The sequence below is a fragment of the Numenius arquata genome, chromosome 2, assembly GCF_964106895.1.
Source record: "Numenius arquata chromosome 2, bNumArq3.hap1.1, whole genome shotgun sequence".
NCBI classification, from domain to species: Eukaryota; Metazoa; Chordata; class Aves; order Charadriiformes; family Scolopacidae; genus Numenius; species Numenius arquata.
In genome coordinates, this window is record NC_133577.1 from 105,608,312 (window position 1) to 105,616,858 (window position 8,547).

Genomic DNA, 8,547 nt, shown 5'->3' on the forward strand with positions numbered 1-8,547 from the left:
AGTATTTTAAGGACATCTCAGATTTGCTCACTATGGGTAAGCAACCTTGAATGCCCTCACACAGGGTAAGAGCATTCATGGCACTTGCTGAAGAAGCTACCACACCTTCTCCCCACGCACATCTCTGAATCAGTCCTTATGGAGCTACAATACGGCTGGACCAAAATACATCATTTAAAGATTTGTATCCTCAAGTATAGTTGTAAAAATATTTTTAAGGTCTGGGTAGATAAAGCATATGACGTAATAAAACCATCCTTCCTCTTAAACACTTCCCTGACATCTTCTGGGGACCAAGATGACAGTCTTAGCAGCCTTGCCTGAAGTTCTTATTCAGATGGAGTGTTGTTTGCCTAAATCAGAGAGAAAACTGTTGTTCAGCTCTAGAAAAGTAATCTTCCTAACATCTTCCAGCAGAGCAGTAAGTCTTAGATCCCCAGAAAATAAAGACTGCATTAGTAGCTCATGGCTTATGTGTCATCTGGGGTTTAGCTACAATACCTCTGGTAGAGTGCCAAGCTATAACAATTTAACCAACAATTTAACAACTATGTAACCGAGCCATCCCTAATATTGGTTTTATAACAGAGATACATGAGTACGTTGCCCAAGGGTGTAATTTGGCATACACAACTGAAACACAAGAGAATTTTTTTCTCTACCTCTTCTGGATTTTAAAATGTCTGGTTTATTTGATTTACAAGAATAAAGTACCTGAAAAAGACTACAACTTCAGTCCTCTGCATCTCTAAAACTCCACGTTATTTTTCAGAACAGTTTTGTATGGGGGGTGTGTTGCCTGACAGCAAGTGCACTGACAATAACGCAAACAGCTAATTAGCCAAAACTCATTCAACTACCTGTGTATGCATCACAAAAAGAGTACAGGCAAAATGATAACCTGCATTGCTAAAGATTAAAAGGAGCTCTACCATGAACAAAAGAGAAGACAAAGCATCTCTTCTGAACAAGAGGATGACTTACGATAGCAATGACCAAACTGGGCAGGCGTTTTCCCACCTCCATCATCTTTGGACCCAAAGACAGAAAGAGCATGAAATTGGCACGTGACTAAGAAGCAGAGAAGGGACTCTTTCCCACATGCATAGCTATTTAGAGCAGAGGTGGTAAAAGTCTTTGGGGTTACATTTATTCCACCCTGCTCCCTCCAAAAAAAAAAAAATTTCTTGTGAGGGATCGGCAGTGTCAATACTTGGGTTTTTGCTGACCTAGCCCCGTTGATAGCATGGACAACTTCAGGAGTTAAGAATGCTGTTCACTGTGCCACCACAGCAGCTGTTACATAGTCTGCTGCCTTCAGCAGAAGTCTGAATAGCTAAAGTATAAAAGCCACAGCTTTGTGCTCTCCCTAAGCAGAACAAAGACAAAAACCAAGTTAGCTGTGGATTAATCATAAATAACCATGGAAAACAAGCTCCTTCCTGCTCAGCAAGCAGCTACGTAGCCTTTTTAAAGATGGAGTTGGGTAATGACCCAGGACTTGGGAAAGAAACCTGTGGAGCATAATTGAGGGCTGAAGTGGAGAAACGTGGGGGAAAAGTATAAAAAAGGTGTACAGGAAAACACATAGAAAAAAGCTGTCAAAAAAAAAAAAAAAAAAAGAGTCCTTTCAAAGGGAAGGGAAAGGTACATATCTACATTTGTTACACATTTTATATTGAGTTCCATTAAGTACACACAAGAATCCTCTTGAGGATTCACAAAGCAGACTTCCACCATGAGGCTGTAAAACCAAAAAGGTTTGCTGTTACATATTAGGCTATACAAAATAAACTTCTAATATCATGATAGCCTCCCATCTGTCAAACCCATGAAACAACTGCACCAGGGAAACACAATCCCAATTCACACATTGTACGACCTCAAGTATGTCCCCCAGGAACAACTCTTCTGACCAAGTATAAAGATCTGCTGACTAATTCTATTTAGTTGCCTACATAGAAGTACCTAGCACAATTTGAAATGTCCAGGGGATCAGAAATATCTTTTTGGGACAGGTAGATGTGATACAAGATTTAGGAGAATCATCCATCCCATCTGGACTGGTAGCAGGTGGCCAGCTGGAATACCCCAGAGTGTCACATATGGGCCACTAAAGGAAGCCCTCAAGACAGGACTAAGAGACCTAAAGGCAGGTGTGACTATGTAAGCGAGGTACCTAATGTCCCTTTGTTTTCAATGGAGAACTGATCTGCCTTGTCAAAACAGCCAAGAAAGCTATTCAGCTAACCAGTCACCATAACTGTTTTGCTCATGGATCCACTGACTGACTAATAGGATATCAAACACTGTGCACACATGTAGACACCTAAATGTAAGCGTCTTGAACCTCATCCATACCTCCAAGAATCAACAGCCTAAGTCACTTCATTCAAAACCAGAGAAGCTCACAAAGCTCTTTCTAAAACACGTTATTCCTTCTAACCACTTACTTCCCTCCACCAACTATTAAAGGAAGTTTCAAGACCTAGTTCAATATAAACATGGGTATGTGGTCAAATGAATCCTAACCTTTTTCTAATACAGAAAACACTGCAAACAGAGAGAGTATTAAAAGAAGTGGTTATAATATCCATACAGTATTCATGAATACTTCAGGGAAAACCACAGTTTATTGCTTTGGCTCTGGAGGGTTTGCTCTTTAGTCTGAAACTAGGGTAAGAGTCTGTGGCCACAGGCTTCTCCAGAAATTATCTGATGCAAAAATACATGTCCATTTCCCACCCCATCCAAGATCAACTTATGAAGTAAGATGAGACCTATAGGAATGTTCTTGGCAACAGAAAAAAAATATGAAGGCAGAGAAATATCTTTCAAGGAAAAGCAATGCTGTGGAACTTGCTCGTCAACTAAGACCAAGTTACTTGCTGGAGAGAATATCATCTGATCCTAACATCCAGGACTTATATAAAACTTCATACAATCATATCTGAGGGGTCATGAGGGGACTGTATATGCATTTAATTATGTCCATCCATTAGCTTAATGACTTTTATTGGATTGTTCCTCACATGAAGTTACTTGCTTATTCTGCCCTCCTCTTCCCCAAGCACAGCTCCTTTGCTTTCTGGGTTTTTCAAAGGTTTTTTTTAAAAGGTACGGGGGAGGTTTTGTTTAGTTGCTGTGGGTTTTTTTGGCTTGAGCTAACTGCAAAACTTTTAACAGCTTCAACATTAACCATAAATATACCTCAAAAATGGGAAATTTATTTTGGAAACAAAAAATACCCCAGCCCCCGACCCCTCCAAAATTAGTAAGACACTGACCTTTACACATACCCAGATATTGTCATAGCTGTTAAAACATGTTTGCAGTCTATTAACAGCAACACAGGTACTTAGTCATTTTTTTATTTCAGTGCAAGTTAGGTAACTAAGTCTTTTTTTATGGATCTAGGCCCACAACCCTTTGATAACCATGTTTAAACTCTTACTTAAAATTAACAGATAATTTCTATTCAGAAAGTCTTTTTCAGATAAGTCACTTCTAAGGCAAATAGTATATGATTAGATACAGATACAGGCACACGCTGTTGAAGCTATCTTAAGAAGTTTTCCAGAAGCTACCTTTAAGTCTTCCAGAATTTTACATCTTACCCTATGCTACAATAGAACCAAAAATCAATGACCAAGAAAGCTTTAATTCACATACCATAGAGGCAGTAGCTCTTCCCTAAGCCTACTTGATACCTTCCTGTTTACATATTCAAGGATTCTGTAGGTATTGTAAATCAACTGATCCCTTTCTTGGGCAGAAGCAGGTGCAGAGGCAGACCTCAAACTGATGTCTTCCTGAGCTCTTTCCTTCTTGTCCCAATTTCCATCTCTATTCTGATCTTGATGTATCACCTCTGAGGCCAAAGCAAGGCTCACACAAATGAAGTCAAAGCAGTTGGGAAAACCACAGGACGCACTGCATCCCACAGATTTGCACCTCCACAGCACTTTCACACATCCGGCTCACAGCATTGCCCCTCTGCACTTCACCTTTAATGACAGGCAGTGTGACAAGTCCACATTTGGAAGAGAAAGGGACATTTACAAAGCGGGCTACATTCAGTGGCTTTCTTTTCTCATCCCCCAGGACCTTCACAAGAAGGGAAGAGAGGCTGTGCTGCAGGTCATGGAGTAGAATGCACGGAAGAGGCAGTGCTATGGTTTGGAGTAGGGGGAGGAAAGGCAGAAAGGAGGTTTGAAGTTTATCACTGCGAGATGGATCAAGACCAATCTCTCATCACAGAGGAGCAGCAGGACTAAACCAGACAGAACTGTGCTGTCTCTGCATCTCACCTACATGTTGGAACACCACAACAGCATTGTGCAGCTGACTGCATGAAAGTAACTTCTCTGAACAATAACGCTACACTGGGAACTTGTATCCAGAAGAGGACAGCGGTAGTTACTCAAAGTCCTTTTGCAAGTGACCATTTCCCTGGGGACGTAATCCCTAGTAAGAGATATAGTCTTTACTTTTCAAGGGTTATGGCTCTTGTTTTCTGCTACTTGCAACGTTTTTCAGATAAGAATCTTTCCGTCTGATCTAAATCAGCTGGTATAATTGATCTGATCAAACCATTTTTTACCATTTCACTACACTGACCGGAATGGCAGTTCTACTGCAAGAGTTCTGGCAGATCGATAGAATGTGAACATACCACCAAGCTAAGCATAAAATCCTACACAACAGCACCACAAAGTGTTATGAAATTTCTCTCCATTTATCAGTTTTTTAAAATACTGTCAGTTTTTTTCTGTAGTGCAACTTCTTTGCACTGTTACGTGACCCACAGCAACCCAGACTGATCCTTTTGGGTATGCACACATCATTCTCAATGAAATTTTGATCGATGAAGACAGCAGAAAAATCCCTACTCACTTTAGAGGAGCCAAGATTCCACTCTACCAACATCTTTTATATGTACAGCTTTACAGACAGTGGAAGGTGCTATCTTTCAGAGAAAAATATTGTTTATGCTTTTGATCACTGGTCAAGCAAAATCAAATCCAGAAATTTTACTGAATAATTTTAACAAACTTTGTGTTTGATATAAGAAGCTTTTCACAGGCTTTGTTAAAGCTACACTGAATCTGTAACGTGTGACAAGCCAGCCCTCTATGCGCAGCAGGCTGATGTTCAGCGTTTCAATAAAAAGACTGTCAAATTGGATTATTTCTTGCTATTATATAATCATTATTGGTAGACATTATGCAGATTCAAAGCCATTCAAAGATGTTTTAAAATACACACACATGTTTTCTCTCAATTCTAGTCCAGATTGCACCAACACAATTTCACTGGCTTCAGTGCAATCAAGCTGTGCAGGTATGAAAAAGGACCAGAACCACTCCCCTGCCATTTTTCCTTGTCATCCTTGCCATGATAAAAATACCAGTATTTTGTGGGAAAGAAGTGGTGGGCTTACCAAATGCTGTGCTCCATCCAAGGAAACTCAGAATAACAAGATTATAGGCTTTGCTCCTACATGTAACACACTATGGAACAGCCTAGGCTTTTTCAGTCAAATTCCCTGGTGAGTGTAAAAAAAGCAGGGAGAGGGGCACTTTTAATCCGTTTCTACAGTGCTTCTAAAAGCAGCAAAAAACATCTTTCTTTCCAGTGATGTTACTGATAGTATACCAAGATGCAATAACAGCATTTAGTATCAAGAAACCCTACTGTGCTGACCTGTGTTATACATCTACTGCTTATACCATGAAATTTACACATTGATATATTACAATTACAAATACTGTTTGTATGGGGGGGAGGTGTGTGTGTCAGTTTTTTACTGCACCAATTTGTGCAATCAGGATTCTGAGAACTAAAAAAAAACAACTAAAAAAATCTAAAATTATACTGAAAACAATATTTTTGTTGTAAGTTGAAGTTTAGTGTGACTTACAACATAGTCACCCGGATGCTTACTGTCATTCTGAAAGTAAGCAAGATGACCCTATTCATAATTCCGTGTCTTGAGTCTGAAGACAGAAAAAAAGCTGTTCATACTAACCCTCCAAAAGGAATATTGGAGTATTGTATAAGTATTTTTTAAAATCTTTTCATTGCACTGAGGAGTTCTTTTTACTTTCCTGTACAAGAGATAAACTGAAATCAACAATACAATGCTTATGGCAAGGAAAAAAAAAAAAAAAGATGAAAAGGAATATTAAATATTTAATCATAGAACAGTTTGGGTTGGAAGGGACCTAATGACTGAAGGCAAATTAAAAATAAAAGTAATAATTTTAAAAACATTTTTAATTGTTTAAGTATACCTACTACTTTTGTTAGGGAGCAACACACAGGTTACTTCCTAGCACCTCTTCAGTTTTAAAAAAAAATTTTAACAGCAACGTGCAGTGTAGAGCTATCACTCCTACCTTCCACAATGAGAACACCAAATTGCATGAGTGGCTTACACTGCACTGCCTAACAAGACAATACTGGAGTGCTACTTGATTATGAGCTACTCGTTTGAGTTATTAAAATTGAAACTTAAGGAAGTAATAATATAAGTATACTAAAGAATTTAGTATAAATACTTTTTACTCAAAACTAGGGCTTTAAAGTATATAATAGTCTGCTTTTATGAATTCTTACCTTAATATTCATTTATATTATGATTATGTCATTGATTTAAAATACAGTGATATTAATAAATATTCACTGTGTAAGTTTTTTTTTTTTTTTTAACTAAAACTCAAATTTCCACAACATTGCAGAAGTTAAAATGTGCAAGGAAGACTAAGCGCACAGTTGGAACTGGGTTTCAGCTCAGAATTGGTGCCTGTTTGAAAGAAAACAAAATAATAATAATAAAAAAATGCCAAGAACCTCAGTTTCACAGAAACTAGCATCCTCTCCCTCCGAGGGTCATCACCCTCAGAAACCGTCGTAGAATCATAGAATTGTCAAGGTTGGAAGGGACCTTTCAGGTCATCGAGTCCAACCATAACCGTGCACCACAGTGGTTTTACTGCCCTAAACTTCGCACGTCCCTAGGACGCTGAGCTCTTCCAGCCTGATTTTGGACCTGGCCGGCCCGCTCTCACCGACGACGGCTGTCAATCGGGCAATTAACAACGGGCTGATTAGCCCCTGGTCGGTTTCCAGGCAGGACTGACCACACCGGCTCCGGGATATGCCGGGCGAGGGAAGAGCTGCCGGGGCTGAGAGGGGTCGGTCACAGCAGAGGCGAGGAGCCGGGGACCCACGGCAGGAGCGGGCCACCCGAGGGGACGGACCCCCGCTCCCCTGATGGGGGTCGGGCCGGGGAGAGGAGCCCGCCGCTCGCCAAGCAACCGGCTGGCACCACACCGCGTCCCTCCATCTGCCCCAGAGAAGACACACCGGGATGGGGAGGAAGGAAGGGGGCGGGGGGGGGGGGATTCTGCTCGGCTTTTGGGGGGTATTTTAAGTGGGGAGATAGATCCTGGCCCCGGGAGCGGAGACATCCCCACACAGCGGGGAAAGGAGGCTGCCCCGCCGCCCAAAACGCCACAGGGGGAGAAAAGGGGGAGAAAGGAAGGTCCTTGCGGGCCCGGCAAAGGGTTAAAGATCATCATTCCCGCCCCGGTCTGACAGGTCCCACCGCCCCGGCCGCTGTCACCACCTCAGCCCGCCCGCAGAGACGGGGGGGGCGGGGGGGGAAAGCAGCCGCCCTGGCCGCGGCAAGCGGCGGGAAAAGGGGGTGTGTGAGAGAGGCGAGAGCGGGGAGCGGAGACCCTACCACCACCACCACACATCACCACTCCCTCCTCCGTTGCCCCCTCACGGGCCAGCGGGAAGGAACAATGGGGGAGCGAACCCGCCGTCCCCGTTGAGGGGGAAGAGGGAGGCCGGCCAGGGTGGAAATCCCGCGCCCCTCTTTCTTCTACCCCCCCCCCCGGGGCGGCAAGGGGCTCGGCTGCGGCGGGACCGCCGCAGCCGAGCCCCTTGCCGCCCCGGGGGGGGAGAAGGAGGGCGGAGGGACGGAGCGAGGGAGGCAGGTCTCCAATCGCCGCTTCGTCCCATCCCCACAGGGAGCCCTTCTCACCCCGGCCGGGTCGAACCCCCCGCCCCGCCATTTCCCGCCGAGCCGGTTACCGCTGCCGTGGCCGCCGAGTCCTCCCTCCCGCCAGAGCCCAGCTCGCCGCTCGCTCCCTCCGTCGCCATCTTCCCGCTGTAACGGCTCCGGCGCGGAGAGCGGCGCGAAGCCGAGTGGCGGCAGCCGCCGCCGCCGCCCGCCGCTTAACCCCCTCCCCGCCGGGCAGCGAGGAGGCTTAACCCCTCCGGCGCCGCGCAGGCGGGGCTGCCGGAGCCGAGCCGCCCCCTTCCTCGCCGGCCGAGGCGAGCGACTCCCGCCGGCGGGCCCTCCGGTTCTCCCACCCGCCCCCCTTCCCCGTCCGCCATAAAGCGGCCCGGAGCCAGGCGGAGGAGGGGGAGCGGGACCCCGCCGCGCAATGGTGGCTGAGGGGAGCGCCCCCGCCGCCGCGTTGCCCGGGCCCCACGCAGGCGGGCACCGCTCTCCTCCCTTCCCTCCCCCGG

The 8,547-nt window shown here is 44.8% G+C and overlaps 1 protein-coding gene across 1 annotated transcript in view; it reads right to left on the bottom strand.

The window, feature by feature from the left end:
* The window catches only part of CTTNBP2 (cortactin binding protein 2), a 91,907-nt gene extending 83,713 nt beyond the window's left edge, over positions 1-8,194 (bottom strand). The window contains exon 1 of the mRNA XM_074168023.1: positions 8,107-8,194. Within this exon, the coding sequence (XP_074024124.1) occupies positions 8,107-8,175 (69 nt within the window). The 5' untranslated portion in view covers positions 8,176-8,194. The remainder of the gene's footprint in view (positions 1-8,106) is intronic.
* Between the last annotated feature and the right edge of the window lie 353 nt (positions 8,195-8,547).